Below are 18,531 nucleotides of genomic sequence, written 5' to 3'. Positions count from 1 at the left end.
CTATCCTGCCAGGAGGCTCTGTGCTTCCACAGCTGCTTCTCATTTGGCTGCCAGATTGATCAGGGCCTCCCTGGAAACTAAAGTCCTTTTTGCTTTCTCAGAGGAATATCAACCTCCTGGAAGACTCTCCATGGTTAATGTTGCCATTTGTGGGGGGGGGGAAGTTATACTGTTTATCCTAGTTCTGGGTCCTACCTTGATGTCCTTCCTACCTCCTCCTCTTGGTAACACCATTCCTTCTCTGGACAGCTGCTGTGGTCATCCACAGCCAGTCTAAGCACCCACATCTATGTGAGCATTGCAAGAAACTGAGGACCATAAAAGAGTGGAGCAGAGAGGAGGGGGTTGCTTTAAGTCCTTGACTTACAATCACAATAGGGATTGGAAAATTTGTCATGAAATGGTGGAGTCATTAAATGAGGCATCATGTGACTGCACCTGATTTTACAGCCTTTTTTGCCATGGTTGTTAAGGGAATCATTACAGTCATAATGGAGGACATCATGTGACTACAACTTGCAACCTTTCCTGTCAGCTTCTCTATTGACTTGGCTTATCGGAAACTGACTTGGGAGGTTGCAAATGCTGAACACATGACTGTGGGATGCTGCAACCATCATAAATGCATGATGGTTGCCAAGCACCCAAATCACAATTGCATGACCAAGAAGACATTGCAATGGTCATAAGTGCAGGTCATAAGTTGCTTTTTTCAGCATCATCTTAACTTTAAACAGTCACTAAACAAATGGTCATAAGTGGAGAATTATCTGTAGTAGCATCAGGTCAGCCCAGAAAGTGAGTAGCTAGCACTTGTGATAACCATTGTTGTTATTGTATACTATTATTCAGTACTTGTAAACCTGTCACTCCAGAATGAGTCCATCTTGAGCGATACAACTCTTATGGCATCATTTCTGAGGTACTGCAAAAGGAACCACTGTGAAAGGGGAGGAAAGCACATTGCCAGGTAAATGGGGAATTGCTCTAAGGTACAACCAATGTTTATAACAAAACTGAAAACATAAACACTTCCCTAAATCATTAGACAGCAGCAGCTTTTCCAGAAGCAAACAGCAAGGCTGGCCCACATACTTAGAGAATATAAGCGATTAGCTCTTCTTGCTATCCAAACTAAGACACCTTTCAAACTGAGGAGCTTATTTTTAGATATTGGAACTGGGTCTTTATTTCTTAGTAACAGCAATATTTCTTTTAAGAGTTATTCCACAGCAATTCTTGTTTCCCCACTATTCTCTCTCAGTCTCTGGAAAAGATTCAGCTACTCAAAATTTAATGTATCTTTACTTTGAAATATTAGATAGAAGGCAATTTAAATGGCCATCACCATCTCAACCTTCAGCATTTACTGTAACTCCTAAACTGACCTTTGACCCAGTTACAATGATTTCCAGAAACATCGGTAAAGAAATTTGATTGGATTAGTGGCTGGGATGGATCAGGCATATCATGGAACATGGACCATATTATGTGCTCTAGGAAACTAGGTTAATGGTTAATGTATTCAGAAATTCAGAAACTGGGTTAATTTAATAAATGATGGTTCCCTTAACTATGGCAAAAACAGTGTGAGCATAGCCATACTGAGAAAGGAATTTAACAGATATGGATCCTAATCTCACATTTTAAGGCAGGATATATGAAGTTTAAGCATTCCCAGGATACTCAAGTACCTTAAAAACTTATATGGAAACTTATCAAGTTCCTAACAAACTTCCAGAACTGGGAAACCCGAAAATCCTTTCTATCATGCCAAATTACTAATTCTTCACAATTTCTTATGCTAGCTGAGGCTACTGGGAGTTGTATTCAGCAGCAGCTAGAGAGCCACAGGTTTGCTACCTTAGATTGTCTTCTATTTCCAAATTGCTTTTTGGCGTGGAAATGTTTTCCTGTAATGATTCGGTTAAAAGAACATTCTAAAATTTGAAGTGATAGGAAATGTAAGTATAAATATTGGAGGAGGGTGGTTTCTATTTCAGATACATTTGACCTCAGAATTAAACTTTGATCAATGGGTGTGTGTGTGCGTGTGTTTTAACAGCAGCTGTTATCTCCAAAGCCACATCCAAAAATGCTTTTGAAAATCCATTTCAAAAATGCTTTTCTATTTTATGTGAGGATGGTGAATACACAACAAATGTCTAGAAAATACTTAAGCAGATAAAACTAATGGTTTCTGAGATTCTAGTTTATGTATTCAGTACTGCTAATATATCAACATCATTGTTTATTTAAAGCACCTTTTTTGTTTTTTATCCTTTTTGTTTTTAACAAAAAATTCAAGGTGACGAATATACCTAATACTCTTCCCTCCTTCTATTTTCCCCACAACGATAACCCTATGACATGGGTTGGGTTGAGACAGAGTGACTGGTCCAAAGTCACCCAGCCAACTTTCATGCCTAAGAAGACTAGAACTCACTCTCCCAGTTAGTAGCCTAATGCCTTAAACATTAAAACAAACTGGCTCTTTTGTATATGCATGTCTATTTAAATGCAGCCTTTATTACATACTTCCATGAAGTTTCTTTGTAGATACATAGAACTGCAAGCCAACAATAAAATTCTATTACTTAGAAATAAATGTCATTGAATTCAATAGACATTATTCCTAGATTAACAGCAATCAAGCCTGACATTTAAAACTACTCTAGAAATTTCTATATGTAGACAAACCATTAGACTGATATGAACATACTTTTGATTCAGACTTTTGTTTCTATGAAGTAGTCTAAAGAGCTCTTATCTGGAATCAGAATAACAGAGTTGGATGGGACTTTGGAGGTCTTCTAATCCAATCCCCTGCTGAAGCAGGAGACCTTATACCATTTCAGACAAGTGACTGCCCAGTCTCTTCTTAAAATGAAGAAGAGTGATGAACCACCCACAACTTTTGATGGCAAACTGTTCCACTGGTTAATTGTCCTCACTGCTTAGGTTCTAGGTTGTTCTAGGTTGCTTCTCTCCTTGATTAGTTTCCATCCATTGCTTCTTGTCTGCCCTCAGGTGCTTTGGAAGAGGTTGCCCCTCCCTCCTTTTTTGTGGAAGCCTCTCAAATATTGGAACACTGCTATCATGTCATCCCTAGTCCTTCTTTTCACTAGACTAGACATACCCAATTTCTGCAACCGTTCTTCATATGTTTTAGTCTCCAGCCCCCTAATCATCTTTTTTGCTCTTCTCAGCATTCTTTTCAGAGTCTCAACATCTTTTTTATATTGTGGATGCACTATTCAAAATGTGGTCTTACCAAAGCATTATAAAGCAGTACTAACACTTCATGTGATCTTGGTTCTGTCCCTCTGTTAATGCAGTCGAGGATTGCATTGGCTTTTCTGGTGGCTTAAGCATGCTGCTGGCTCATATTTAAGTGATGTCCACTACGACTCCAAGATCCCTCTTGTGGTTACTGCTATTGAGCAGGTTTCACCTAATCTGTACCTGTGCATTTGATTTTTCTTGTCCAAGTGTAGAACCTTACTTTTCTCTACATTGAATTTAACTTTGTTAGATAGGACCCAGCGTTCAAGTCTGTCAAGATCTATTTGGATCTTGAGCCTATCTTCTGGGAAGTTAGATATTCCTGACAGCTTGGTGTCGTCTGCAAATTTGATGAGCTTCCCTTCTATTCCCTCATCTAAATAGTTTATGAAGATGTTGAAGAGTACTGGGTCTAGAACAGAACCTTGAGGAACCCCACTACTTGCTTCCTCCATGTACATGTAGTGCTGTTGAGGACTACACCTCGAGTGTGATTTGTCAGTCAGTTACAAATCCACCTGATGGTGATGCTGTCTATCCCACATTTTTCTAGCTTACCAAGAAGTAGGTTGTACTTCTTGGTAAGTAGGGTGTAGATTTAATTTTGATCATTTAAAATCTGTGACATGAAAAACGTCTGTTTTGTTATGTGCCCAAACATGTTACCTTCTTAGAATTTGCTGGACCTAGAAATGGTTTTTCTACATATATATTTCAAAACTTTACTGTATCCCCTGAAAGCTGGAGTATCTTTGGAAAGAAATATTTTCCAAAGCTGAGAAGGCATTATCTCTAATTTTGAAAGAGGGAGGAGGCAAAAAAGATTAACTCTCTAGCACCTGCTGTGGGAGAAACAGCTATTGCAATTTTCTTGCTTTATATCTGAGGCAATACAATAGGGGGGGGGGGAGATTACCCTGTTCCTCCTCTGCTCTTTGGGATGCAGGGGGTGAAGATAAATGGGTAATATGGTGGTTTGGGAAGCAGACCTATCCAAAGATCTTCTGGGGGGGGGGATCTGCATTTTGTATAGAATAAAATGTACCCACACACAAAGGCAATTTAGTGCCTTCAGATCTTCAAGACTACAATTTCCATCAGCCCATGCTGCCACAGAACTGGATGATTCCAAGTTAGAAGTTGTCATTCGAGCAGCTGGTCGGTACCACGGCTTCTACACCCTTTTATTAATACATGGGATGTGTAGCAGGAAAGAAAAAGAAAGAAAGAAAGAAAGATGCTTGAGATCTGGCGACTCGTACTAGTCTCTCGCTACGCCATCCGCAGTTTGTAAGCTCCCTAAGAGCTGCTACTTACAAGTAGCGGAGGTAGCCAGATGGAGAATATAAGGAGCAGAGGATGGCTGTTAACGCAGCAAATTTCTTTCTCTGTAGTTCTCCGGTGTACTGTCTCTGCGGGCTATTCGAATGTTAGTGGAGGAGGCTTGGGGGACGTGTTGGCTTCCGTCCAGCCTTGGACCGGTGCTTTCTGGTCGGGTCCCAGCTGGTCCGGGACTGGAGCGGACAGAGGAGGGGCGGTTGTCCAGCGGAGAGTGCACACGCGGCGTGATTGATGAGCCCTCAATAAAACAGACCCCCCTCCCCCATTTGCTCTTGCTCTCAGCAATGCGCTCCCAGCCAGCTCCCAGTGAAAACAACTGCTCTGTTGTAAAGAGGAAACGTGCTGCTCTCTGGGGGAGTCGCTTCCCTTGGAGCTCCTTAGAAACCCCGCACCGGATCCCGCGTCTTTTCAAAATTGCGGCTTTGGTTGCATGCGGGGCCGGGGCGGGTCTTCCACGCAAGCCTCACAAAGCGTCCCCTCTCTGGCTAAAGTCACCCGGTCGGGGACGAGAGGAGGAGCCAGGTGGCTCGCCTGCCTGCGGTCCCAGTTTCTTTTTCCCCTTGGGCCTGTTGGTGGCGCTGTTCTCCAGAATGGCATGGCTATCCAAAGTGGGAGCAGAATGCGGAGTCGGAAGTTCATCCCTGAGCTCGAGTTTTGTTTCGGGCACAAACTATATGGAAAGCAGAAACCAAGACAGTGTGTAGGCCAACATGTGAGCGTGGCCAGATACTCCAAAGAGCAGATAGTCTAAATCTTATCTTTGCTGCTGTTTTGCTTCAAGTTGAAGCCATACAGATTTGCCTAACACGGATTATGTATAAATAGAATCAAATGTTAGCCTTGGTGTGTTCTGCAGCATATGGGTATTTCAAAATCTCAGAAGGTGACAGGACTAGAATGATCTCATTCCGGTTCAAAATTTAAGTAGAGTCAAGGTTGTTTAAGAAAGTAAATGAGAGAAGAGAATCCCAGGAATGTAAACTAGATGGGTAAGTAAAACAAAAACAAAAATCTGAAAAGAAAAGTGAAAACCCACTTCTGTTTTGCTGTCTGGAAAACTACCTGGATTGATCTGTTAAAGCACCAGGAGTCAAGCTTGACTGTAGGAAACGTACCATTATTAATCATAAAAGTTACATTGCTTTAAGGTGGGCTTAGAGAGACAATATGTAGTGGTTAAGGCAGCAAGCTAGAAATCAGGAAGCTGCGAGTTCTAGTCTCACTTCAGGCACAAAGCCAGGTGGGCCACTCTCTCTCAGCCCTGGAGTCAGAAGAAGACAACGGCAAAATCACTTCTGAAATCTTGTCAAGAAAATTGCAAGGCAGTCACTAGGATCAATACTGACTCAAAGACAATGTTTGTATGCATGCACGCACACACACATTCACAATCAGGCTTACTATTCAGGTATTCTCAGAAATGTTTGAACTCTAGCCCTCATCATTCCCAGCGCCCCCATGTTTATGATGGCCATTGAATTGGGTGCGTTCAGAGATGCCTGAAAAGTGACAGGTTGGAGAAATTGAAAAGGCCCATTAGGATGTCCAACTGGTAGTTTAAAAAAGATAGCCATGCAGGTCCCAGAAACCCAGAAACCTAAGAAAACAGAAAAATACTGTAAGTGCCTAAAGTGTTTCTATTTATCAAATGATACAAGGGACCTTTTTCCAGATGCCCTTAATTAAGGCACAAATTTGGCCTGGAAATATCTTTTTTTTTCTGTATGACCCCCAAATGTTGCCTTCAGCTCATCATCAGAAATAGGCATCAGAGGCAGAATAGGAATTGGCAATAGGATCAGCCAATTCCAGGCCAATATAGTTTCCCCTAACTCAGGGATGGGTGAGAAGCAACTCAGCCACGAGGAAGGATCAAAACAGATACTTGAGTTCTTCTAATGTTGTAAAATGAAACATACATAAACCTTGGTAAAGAAATCCAGGAAGCACACTTTTTTATTTAATTGATCCTAATAGAAGAGTTAACCTACTCTGACATGGCCTTGATACCCAAGGCCTTTCTCCACTGAAGTACAGGACTGCCCAACATAAGGATAACAAACAGATCAAACAGAAAAGATTAAGGGCTCACTGTTCTCTTGCAAGTTTGCCTTTTTCAGATGTCTTGAAATAACCCTCATTGAAATCAGTGGGGATTTAATGTTGGGACCAAGACATTAATGTTTTCCCATGTCATTTAAAACCATTGCATCTGATGTAGACAGAGATGAACATCTTATCAGTCCTATTCTATACACCTTCATTCTGAAGAAGTCCATAGAATTTGATCATGCTTGTTTTCATATTTGACTGATCTTGGTAAAAATGTCAATTGACCTCAATTTCAGTTCTTACAACTAAGTATAAAAGAAGATAGCTTTGTGTGCTCAGTGCAGTACTTGAAGTGAGTAAAATTAAAAAATGAGAAATCACTTTGCCCAACCGATTCATTTTAATGGTACATTCCATTTAATGATACATTCTCATCTGGTGATCTTAGTACTGAGGGTCACGTCATAGATGAAGAGTTCAATGGTGAATTTCGTCATATGTTTAAGAATGTGTATTCATTCTGCAGGGCTGAATGTTGTGTACCTAGACCAGAAACAGCATGGTTGCTCTGGCAGACAACCTTGTTTGGGATTGAATGGGAGGAGCACACAGAGCAGCCCTCTTAATCCCATTTGACCTCTGATTTGTGTCTAGTATAATTGGCAATGGTATTTTCTCTCCTAGATTACCTGTAGGGTTGGTGGTCGGGGTAATGCTTTATACAGATTCCACTCCTTTCTAAATTGACAGTACCAATCAGTGGCAGGTCTCATCCCATTCAAGCACTCTTGTGCAATTCCTCAGGGTCTTGACCCTTTCTCTGGATGTTGTAAGGCCAGAATGGGATGGAACAGGTTGAAGCTGAACCCTAATAAGATGGAACTGATGCTGCTCCACAGCAGAAATCATCATGCTGTGTTTTTGCTCTGGTCTTAACTCTTGAGTGGGGTGGTACTTCCTGAGAAGAAAGAAATCTACCATTTAGGTGTCCTTCTAGTCTTGCTGATATTGTTAGATTTCCAGGTGAAAGTTTTGGCCAGGAGGGCTTTTGCCAATTTTGGTTGATATATCAGTTGCAGTTGCATCATTTAAAGCAGGAAGTCCTGCTAATATTACACCATCATTGCCACTGCAATACATTTTACATAGACGTTGAAGTCTACTCAGAAACTATAACTGGTGGGTAAGAGCTGTTAGGGACATATTACACCTATATTATAGAGACTGCTGTGGGTTTCAGCAGATTTCTCAGTACCATTAAAAGTGTTAATTTACATCTACAAAGCCCTATGTGGCTTGGCTCCTAGGTATCTTAAGGACCACTTCCTCCAGATAGCTGAACGAGCCATCTGATGCATTTGCTACTAGTGGGAACACTCACTTCTCTGCAAGAACTCATAGCCAGAATCTTTACAAGGTAGCCTCAACCTGTGGAACAGCCTATTCTTAAGAAGATAAGTTAGTGTTCCCATCACATTTTAGCTATATAGATTTGCATTTAAAATAGCTGTTTAACTACGGTATTTGTATCCTACTGCTTTCAATGAGATAACTTTTTTTAAATCAGAAAGATTAGTTCCCTCATTATGGAGATGGCCTCTTGTACTATGATGGTGGGAGTTATGGAAATTGTGATCTTAAGTTGTCTAAAAAGGGAAGGTTGGAGTAAATATTATAATGTCTCAAAATGTTATTTAAATAATGCAATTATTGAATCATTATTTGGATAATACAGTAATAATAAAAATGGAATGTAAATATCAATGGACATTTGTATTGAACAAAATCAATAAACAGAATAACATACTTGCATTAATACCTACCTAAGCCCAATCAAAATATAGTGTTTCACCAAGAATAAAAAGGTTCCTGGAGCATCTTGCCCAATGTTGTTTTAATATATTTATAAATGATTTATATAATTATGTTTATGTTTTTGATAAGTAATCATATCAATGCAATAAATGCTTTAAAAAATTATCTTTTTAAATTGTTTGGACTAAGTAGGGGACCATCAAATCTATATATTTGTGTGTGATACATTTGCAGAGAGCCATGCTGCCCCAGACCCTGGCATGCGTTTTCCCTGAGAACCTCCAAAAGCTGCTGCTAAACACTTTTCATGTGATACAAGGAATTAAATTTCTACCCTCTTCTTTATTCTGCTTCCACCCACTTTTTGAGTGTATCCTCTAGCATGATTCTCAAAGTCAAGAAACATTCTTGAGTTTGGGAATCATGCTAGAGGATACACTCAAAAAGTGGGTAGAAGCAGAATAATGAAGAGGATAGAAATTTAATTCCTTGCTCCAAAAAGTTTATTTAATGTAATTCCTTGTTCCAAAAATGTAATTCCTTGCTCCCAAAAAGTTTATTCACTCCTGCCCTGGAAAACAAAAAGAAAGTTCAAGATGATTTTGACAAAATGTAAACTAGATTAAAGTTCCCAAACATAGAAAAATCTGAAGTTCTGTATTTAGGGCTGTTGTACTTCAACAGAAGTACTGTATGCTACAGACACTAAAAATAAATGAACCAATCTATTCGATTTTGAGAAAATTTCATCCAGACTGCTTACCATTTAATAAGAATTTCTACAAAATTAAGTATGTACCAATGAGAGCAACAAAATTGGTCAAAACCTTAAAAACGAAGTCCTGAGGGAATACTGCTAGAGTTAGGTTTGTTTAGCTTTACTACAATCTAAATCACAACTAAGAGCCTGAAATATAGTAATTTTCAAGTGCTGAAGGGCTGCCATATAGCTGATGGAACAAATGTGTTTTCTGGTGCTCCAGATGATAGGACTTGAGCCAATGAGTACAAATTTCAATAAAATTAAACATTAACTAGAACTTAATGGTAAAAGCCGTTTGGCAATTGAACAGAATGACTAGAAAGGGAACTGGAATTTCTTTCATTAGAGTTTCCGACTAGAATTATGTCCTGTATTAGTACACGATTGACTACTAGACTATATGTCCTTTGATGTTATTTCCAATCCTATGATTCTATTACAAGATTATTTAGAATAATTTAGATTATTCCTGTGGTAACAGAACTTGCTTGCTGATACATGGTAGAGGAACCATAGAATTAGAAATGGACGAGGGTCACCTATTTTATCTCCTGCCAGTTAGGATCAGCAGTATAGAATTCAATTAAAACATCCTTGACGGCTGGTTGTCCAGTCTGTGCTTAAATACCTTCAGCAGTGGAATCTTTGCTACCTTATAAATCAGTCTTTTCTGCTGTTGAATTGCTTGTGCTTTCAGAGTTTCTTCTATTGTTAAGCTGACATCGGCTTCTCTATTATTTCCACCCAACAGCTGTAGTCTCTCTGAAGCAAAGGAGAAAGGTTTTCTTTTCCATCCTCTGCAGGTTACTTTTTCAAGTTTTGAAAGACTGTCTGCATATCTCCCCTTAATCTTCTCTTCTCTAGGGCTTGAACATCCAGTTGTTTCCCTCATTTTACATCTGTGATATGGGCAGCTACATAAATATGATGCATACATACAATAGAACTTCTGTGAAATCTTGCTCCTCCATCTCTGTTTATCCATGTGGCCTTGAGGCCTCTTTGCCCTAGCTCTGAGACAACTTGCTGATTATTTGTTGAGGAAACATCCCTTACAATGGAGTCCCCATCCTGGGACCATACTATTGTTAGGCAGGTTGAAGATTGTTCAAAGTAAGCAGGTAGGAAAATGATATTTTTCATTTTTTTTAAATTGACAAATTTATGCAAACATTCAATGTCATATGAAAGTCATCTTTAGAGGGTTCTTGATCTGCTGTGTCCAGTTGGCCAGCTACAGGACTGCCCTTCCAATTTTAAAATGGGCTCTGGTTCCTCCATTGCCATTTCTATTTTGGCTGTTGGAGAGAACAAATCTCACTCAGAAATGTTTTTCTTTTTCTAGGGTGTGTTTGGGGAAAGGGTGACAGCGGTAAGATGGTCAAGGAAATATCAACCAGGAAAGATCTTTCAAGTCAAACTTTTCACTGGAAAATGCCCAGTTAGAGTGGGCAGATGTACCAATTCCAAATTTAAAAGGCAACCTTGCATCTCTTGTCATTCCCATCTCCTCCTCCTCTTCATTTTGGAGACAATTCTCTGTGTCTGTCTCACAAGATCCTAATTAAAGGGGTTTTTTGCCTCATCTCCAGATGCGTCTCCAGCTCTCCTCTTCCTTCTGCCTTTCTTTAGTACCACTCTCTATCATTGCCCCCAGCAGCAGCTGCCCTTGTTTGATAGCAGAAATTCTGCTGGCATCCAAATTTTGCCTATTGCAGAAACAAGACAAGACATGATTTCCTAAAGCAACAAAGTCTTATTACACCATACTGGCTAGCAAATATACCACGGCATAATTTTTTATGGACCGTAGTCCACTTCATCAGATACTATCATTTGAACATATTTATTGCATTTGCTATGCATTGTTGGACTGCAATGTTCAGACTGCATTGTTGGCTCCCTGTATAGTTTAGATATGTAATTCCTTATTTTTAGTCCTAATCATTGCCTCATTTAGACATATTTCTAATATCTTTCAGCATTTTTCAGAAAAGCTGCACAAGATTGAATAATGGCTTAATTATACAAAGACATTACTCTATTTCATTATATTCTATTTTACTAAGGTGTTTTTGAGCTGGTTATACACTGGACACATGAAACTAGGAGATCTAATATGCACTTGTAATTCAGTGCTTGCATTTAGGATGACATGTAATCTCAAATTCAAATATTTCATCTGAATCTCTGCAATGGATCCAAGACAAAAGACATTTTTCCACCAGAACTACACTACTTGCTTTGAGTTACCATTCTAAAAAAAAAAAACAACCATTGATACAATACTCTTTGCCTGATCCTTTGCATCTTACTATTTCAACCAAAGGGAACTGCTTTAGCTAGCATACACAGTGTACTATTGTTGGTGTGGGGAGGAACTCATCCTCTTAGAAGGAAAAGCTCCCAAGTACATGTACAATGACTGATGCCCTCCGAACGGCAGACAAAAGCATAGCAACTCCCAATTTTCCTCCACAAGGCCTGTTCTCAGAGGTGGTAAACCTTACAAGGCTATCTCTCCTCCATTCCTAGATGCACGGGATGAGCCTGCTGGAGTTATTTTGAGGGATGCCCCTTGGTTGAGTGTGGCTGCTGCAACTTATAGCCTCTTCGGGAAGGAAGAAGCATTTCGGGCTCCCTCCCCCCCCCCCCAAAAAAAAAAAAAAGAACAGGAGCCGCCTCCCATCCTGAAAGATTCCTCTCTCGTCTCTCCCCCGCCTCCAGGATCCAAAACCGCGCCGCCTCGTAGAAACGGGCGACTTCGGCATTGAGGGAGGACTACAAGAAAAACATGGCTACCCCTTTGTTCGCACACACGGCAGCGCGAGAGGCAAGAGAAAGGAGAGGCGGGAAAGCGGGAAGACGGGCAGAGGCGAGGCGAGGCGCGTCAGGCGCTGCCGGCGCGTCTCTGCAGCCTGGCGCAGAACTCGGCTCAGCGATCCCCGTTGACCCCGCCTTAGCGGTGCCCTCTCCGTGCGGGGTTGCTTAGCTACCGGGCTCTGCTCCAAGCCAATGAGGGAAGAGGACGCCGGCGGCAATTTTCCTCAAGTGTGGGAGGATGAATCCCTGAGCGCCTCGAGCCCTTCCTCCGCGCCGCTGCCCTTTGGAACGAAGCCTCGCGCTAGGGGCGGGATGGGCGGGGGGGACCCTTCCAGGGTTCTTCGGCGCGCGGAGCCGCTCGCTGCTGTCCCCCCCCCTTCCTTTTTTTTTTTTTTTTTTAAGCCCCGCGGGTCGCAGCTCAGCAGGGAAATGGGAATCCGCGGGCAGGTTGCTGCCGATTTGAAGCCGAGTAGAATAGATCCCGCGTGATCCAACTGTGGCCAGCTCGACAAGCTCATCCGCCGATGGTGAAGAAGGGAAGAATGGAGGAAAGGGGGCCAGTCAAAAGGATGAGGGAGAAGATAGGCAGGCAGGCAGGCAGGCAGGACAAGCAATGCATGCTCTCTTTTGACCACGGGGACAAAAGAACAATCAGTTAGGGAGCAAGACGTTCGCGATCAACTCAAAGTTTCTCCCCAAAATGATGGCTCTGCTGCTATTGCTGTTGTTAACGCTACTGTATTGTTTATCTGACTACTGTACTACCAGTAATTGGCAGTACAGATGATGGATACAGACCTGTTTCCAGCTTTAGGAAGGTCGGCAATTCTGCCTACAAAGAGAGGGAAGTGGGCTGTAGCTGGAAAGGAAGAGAGGAAAATATATACCCGCTCCGTTTAGGGATTATGGAGAGGCATTCACATAAACTTCCTGGTAATTCAGCCCAATACTTTTGATTGAGATTTATTTTCCGAGAAATATGCTTAGGCGTAAAGGGAGAAGAGAACGATTTCAGAAAGGTTCCTGCACTACAGATGTGATCTTTAGTGCTGCTCTTCCCACCCCACAGGCTGCAGAAAACAAGGGGTGGGTGGTGGAAATCGATAATAAACTTTTAAGGTGAGACAACGGTAAGTCTGTAATGAAAGTTGCGGTAGTACAGACTTGAAAAAGGTTATATTTCAAAATCAGATCGCATTTTGGTTTTGGTGCAGGTTTAGGACCTGAGATAGCTAAATAAAGACACCTGGCCCCAAGGTTGGTCCTTAAGCTTCAAATAATTAAAAAGAGGCACATCTTCAAGAAATGCATTTTCAGCTTTGCTTTGATTTTGTAAAGTTAAATGGAAATGTCCTCCTCTGTCCTTCCCTATTCTCCTTAGAAACCACAGAGCCTGGAAGTTCCTTGGAAAAAAACGCTGTTTTTTTCATAAAGGCTGAGATCTTAAGAGTAGACCCTATTCCAGTATGCTGTAGTTCTTTCAGATAACACAATAGTTCAGGGCAGAGCATATTTTACATGTGGAAATGGCTCGTTTCTACATTACTAAAATCTAAATAGCAGGAGAAACTTTGAGCCAGAAATTATATTTTATTATCACACAATATTACACTCAGGAGCAAGAATCAATTGGATTGCTATGCACAGGTATAGAAATTGAATAAAATAAATAGAATTTTGCCATTGCAAAAAATGGCATTCCATCTCTCTTCCTTCTTGGACACAAATCCCACACCTGTTTATATGGAAGTAAATGCTAATGAAATAGGAGAGGCTTTTTGCCAAGTAATTTGTTTTAACCCCTGAATAGTGGTGTTCTTGGCCCACTGCAGTCAGACAAAAAAAAACACCCATAGAAAATAGAGGCAAGGCAAGATTCATTTCCAATTGGTTTATGATTTTCCCATCTCAACTTACATCACCCAACACAATTCTAAACGTGGTCTTTCAGGCACGACTTGACTTCAATCAAAAGAAATAAAAATCTTTGTGCAATGATCTTGATCACAGTTTAATTACCAAAATGCCAGGCTTGATTTGCAAGATTTCCCAATGAAAAGTTTGAAAATAAAGTTATCTCTATACCAAGACTAGTTGTGTTTATCTGTGTGTATTAGTAGTTCTGTTTCTCTCTCCCATTCCCAGAAGGTTCATAACTTGCTTTCACTTCATGTGACTTTAGGGAAGAAAAATAACACAAAACAGTTCAGATGCGATTTGAAGTTAAGTCCATAAAACATGAAGCTGTGGATCATATCAGGACATCCTAGAAAGGCCTATCAAGTTACATTCCATATGCCTAGTTTTGATTTATAGGCGTTGAAAATAAAATATGTCCTATGAGGAACACAAAATAAATTAGACGTATTATTTATTTATCAATGTTGATATCCAGGAATTTCCTGGAAGACTTTCTAGGGATTGTGTACTTGCTCAAATCAGAGCTTACTGATTGTGCATATTATGGTTTTATAATAGCTCTGTGTGCATTTTAGAAAAAGCAAAATGTCATAGAAAGCAACTTTAGATCCAGAAGTGGTTAAAATATTTCTTCATTCGAAGCTGTTTATTCTGTCTTGTTTACAGATTTACAACACTTGGATAAAAGTGAGATTTAACAAAAGGGTACATATTCCATCTTCATTGTTAACATGGTATATTTAAAAAAAACAGCAAAAGGAATGAGGGGCAATAACATGATTTTTAAATATACTGTCACCATCATTGTTCAGTCAGACACAAATGTAAGAGTGAAAATCCTCTTCCAACAAAAAGAACTGCAGGAGCTGCCATCAGGATGCACAGAAATGGAATGGCACTATTAGTCAAGCCGAAATGGGAGGTTTCCCTCTGCCCCTGTCCAAGGCATTTCCAAAGATCTGCATCCTAACTGAGCCATCTGGAAGACAGTAAGAAATGCTTCTTTCTGAATGAATGGACAGCTGTAGCTTCTAACATCTACCTAGTGTCACTTTTATGCTGAGGAACACTTTATAATAAATCCAGGGATAGATTAAATACAACACATAAATAAAGAAAGTGGGAGCCCAGGAAGGATGTTTGTGTTCCTTGTCCATATTAGGCTTCAGGCAGAAACATTTGTTTACATGAGGATTGCATCAATGCCTGCTACAAACAACTATATTAAATATTGATAGATCTAGTAATTTCCTATCTCAAAAGCCATTCAGATTTCCCTACACCCTACTACAGTCTTTCCTTGTAGATACTTGATTGTCAATATTTCATTCAAAATTTGTCTTCTCCTTTTCCTCCTTAATCAGCAAAAGTAAGTTCTGGTTTCTGATAAGGTGTACAAAATTGATCTATGATTAGCATAAATAGCATATAAATAATATAACAATAATAATAACAACTGAAAGGGATAGTTCTTAGTTTGAATTACTGTGGAAATACTAAATGACATCAATAGCATATTGTTTCTAATCTATCTGAAGGTTTTGGCTATTTTACGTTAAAACAACACGACAAAATGGTCTCTGTAATAGATAGTAAAGATCTCATTTGAGACACTCATAGCTGAAGTAATTCCATTATACTCAATGGAGCTTACCTCTGAGAAAACAAGTATGGAACTGCATTATAACAATAGTTTCTTGGATGGTTTATGGATGTCAAAGATGGCCAAAACCCAATTGCCAGAGGAGAGAATAGTTTTAAATAAGATGCACTCCCACCCTAAATATTTTTAAACATTTTAAAAGTAAAAGGATACCAAAAAATCATGGAATAAATTAATATGTTGTATATTTATATGTTTTAAAATGTAACGGCTGTTTGTGATAATGCTTCAATTTTGTATTAATCTATGACTTGACTTACAATTTGCTTAATCCTTACATAAACTACAAACACCAGCCACTGTTACAACTGTTCAAAACTACTCTTTCTATTTCAGATCAAATATACTAAATAGGTGAAAATGTATAGTTATCAAAGACCTGAATTAAACTTTCAAAATTAGGGAGAAGGGAATGAAGAAATTCTACAAATATCCACATAAATACACTGAAGGCCAAGATTAAATAATGAGTATTTTTTAAAAAGTTATTAAAATAATAAATACATCTTATTTCAGTCCAAAGCAATTGTCCACATTGCTGAAGGATCCCATAAATTAACATCTCTGGAATAAGGTCCTCATTTTGGTCCCAACTGTCTTTAACTCATCAGTACTCATGTTTTGCTAATACTAACAAATTTCTACAACTTACTTTTCAGTACATCTTTACCAATTAATATTCCCTTATGGGAATTATTTTTAAAGGATATTGCACTGTCATGCTTTAAAACTTCTTTTAATTCAAAAAGAAAAGAAAACAAAACCATAGAGTTCAGGAGTTGTCAATGAAATAAACAAGATAATTTAGCTGTTACTGGACACACACGCATACACACAATCCACTAACACTCAGGATTCTGAAAAATAATTATCAGGAAAAAGTGAGGTAATTGAAACATGAGGATCTTTTTCTTTCTTTCTTTCATTCCTTTTTTCTTTCTTTTTCTTTCTTTCTTTTCTCTTCCCCCCTTTCTCCCTCTCTTTCTCTCCATATGTTCCATTTTACTACAGATGTGTTAGTTTGGGGGCTTCCTGAATCCTTCCCTGAGATGTGTGATGAGAAGTGAGATCTGTGTAGGTGGGGTGGGGGTCACAAGGTCCATGATGATGGTTGCCGGGGATCTGAGCAGCACAGCTGTAGTCCACACTAGCAGAGGAAGGGTGAGAGAGATGGCTGATGTTGAACATCGGGCCGGAGGCTGGCATGGAATCCACGAAGTTTCCTCCAACGTAGACAGGGCTACCCTGCAAACTAGGGTTGGCAAAACCACCCCCATTGCTTTGCATGGTGTGGTGGTCATACTCAGCTCCAGGGTATCTTTTCTGCTGGGGCAAACAGCTGCTGAGAGGAGCTGTGTAGGCAGCCAGGCCATACAGATTTTGCTGCGACTTGGCAAAGGAGGTTGGTGATGGGGCAGTGTCATAGCTCAGGGTCCCAACACTGGGCAACTGGCTGGTATAGCCAACGTGACTCGGACCGCTTAGGGGTGGACTTCGGTCTGGAGACTGGCCGACCGGGGAGTGCATAATCCCTTTGGCTTTCTGGTCCTTTTTGTATTTCATCCTACGGTTCTGAAACCAGATCTTGATCTGACGCTCAGTCAGGTTGAGAAGGTTTGCCATCTCCACACGGCGCGGACGACAGAGATAGCGGTTGAAGTGGAATTCTTTCTCCAGCTCCACCAGCTGAGCACTGGTATAGGCTGTGCGGACTCTCTTGGAAGCTGGGCCAGGCGGGCTCTTGTCTTCACAGTTCTCTCCTGTCAAAGAGAAAGAAAAGAGATAGGTCAATGGGCTGCTTGAGTTACCCCACTGGGTGATATCCACCATGCAGAGTGCCCTGGCAGATGTGGGCAGAGGTTGTTGTAGAATGGAAAGCTGAAGACCTTTTGGTATTCCGAAGCTGGAGTGGACTGAATGCCAATGTGAAAAATATGCCTGAACAACTCTGAATGCTCAATTTGGGTCCAGCCATTCACATTGCACTCTGAACGGACACTATTCAGTAATTTTCAGAGCAGTCTCTGGGGTAGATGATCAATGCAGGGCATCAACAGCGCCACCGCCACTGCAGTTTCAGCTGTATTCCCTTCCCTTAATTCCTGCCCTCCTCCCCTCCCTTCCGTTTGAAGCTGGCTTTCACAGTAAATTCAAAAGAGCCCAGGTCTCAGCGCTTTGCACAATTACAATCAATATGTGAAGGCCCCTGCCTCATAATCAGGGAAAGCAAAATGCACGCCAAGGGATGCTTCCAACAAAGCCTTAGATCATTTTGGCGTTTTTCTTCTCACCAGCCGTACCATTGAAATTCTTAGCCCTCCACCTCATCTCATCCACCCATTCCACAAAGTGGATAACAAGAAACTAGGTTCATCTCTATACCTATTTGGACAGCCAGTGATTGAAGCTGGATGCTTGGGGGGGGGGCGCGGGGGGGGCGGGAGGAGCCTCAAAGGGATAGAAAAGTTCCAGTTTCTGGCAAGAGAGCTGTAAATCATCTAATTTAATTGGAGAAATCAATTGATCCCCTGACAAAACTCAGGAAGGTCTATCGAAGGGATCCAAACAGGACAGGACCCAGGCTCCAAACTCTGAAGACAATGCAGCAGTGAGAGCCCCAAGTGAGCTGATTATCTCTGAGATAGTGCTCTAACTATTGGGAAGGCTGCTGAGCTGGAGATCCCCATGGGAAAAGTCCCCGCCTCTCCCTCACCCAACTGAGCAGCAAAATCAGAAAGAGTCAACTATCAGGATCTGGGTCTGCACTGCTCCTCCCTCTCTCTGCACATCAGACAATTTTGAAAAGGGGAGGAATGTGGGGGCCATCAAGTAAAGTCCCAGCACCTCCTCCTGCTGGATTAGAAAATTA

At 40.8% G+C, this 18,531-nt stretch overlaps 1 protein-coding gene across 7 annotated transcripts in view; it reads right to left on the bottom strand.

The window, feature by feature from the left end:
- Positions 1–14,615: 14,615 nt before the first annotated feature.
- HOXD3 (homeobox D3) overlaps positions 14,616–18,531 on the bottom strand; it is a 55,697-nt gene continuing 51,781 nt past the window's right edge. For all 7 annotated transcript variants that reach the window (XM_034427984.3, XM_034427991.3, XM_034427998.3 and 4 more), the window contains one exon: positions 14,616–17,422. In XM_034427984.3, the coding sequence (XP_034283875.1) occupies positions 16,668–17,422 (755 nt within the window). In that variant the 3' untranslated portion in view covers positions 14,616–16,667. The remainder of the gene's footprint in view (positions 17,423–18,531) is intronic.

The sequence above is a fragment of the Pantherophis guttatus genome, chromosome 1 (assembly GCF_059756535.1).
Source record: "Pantherophis guttatus breed Tessera chromosome 1, ASM5975653v1, whole genome shotgun sequence".
NCBI lineage: Eukaryota > Metazoa > Chordata > Lepidosauria > Squamata > Colubridae > Pantherophis > Pantherophis guttatus.
This window is presented reverse-complemented; position numbering and strand designations above follow the sequence as displayed.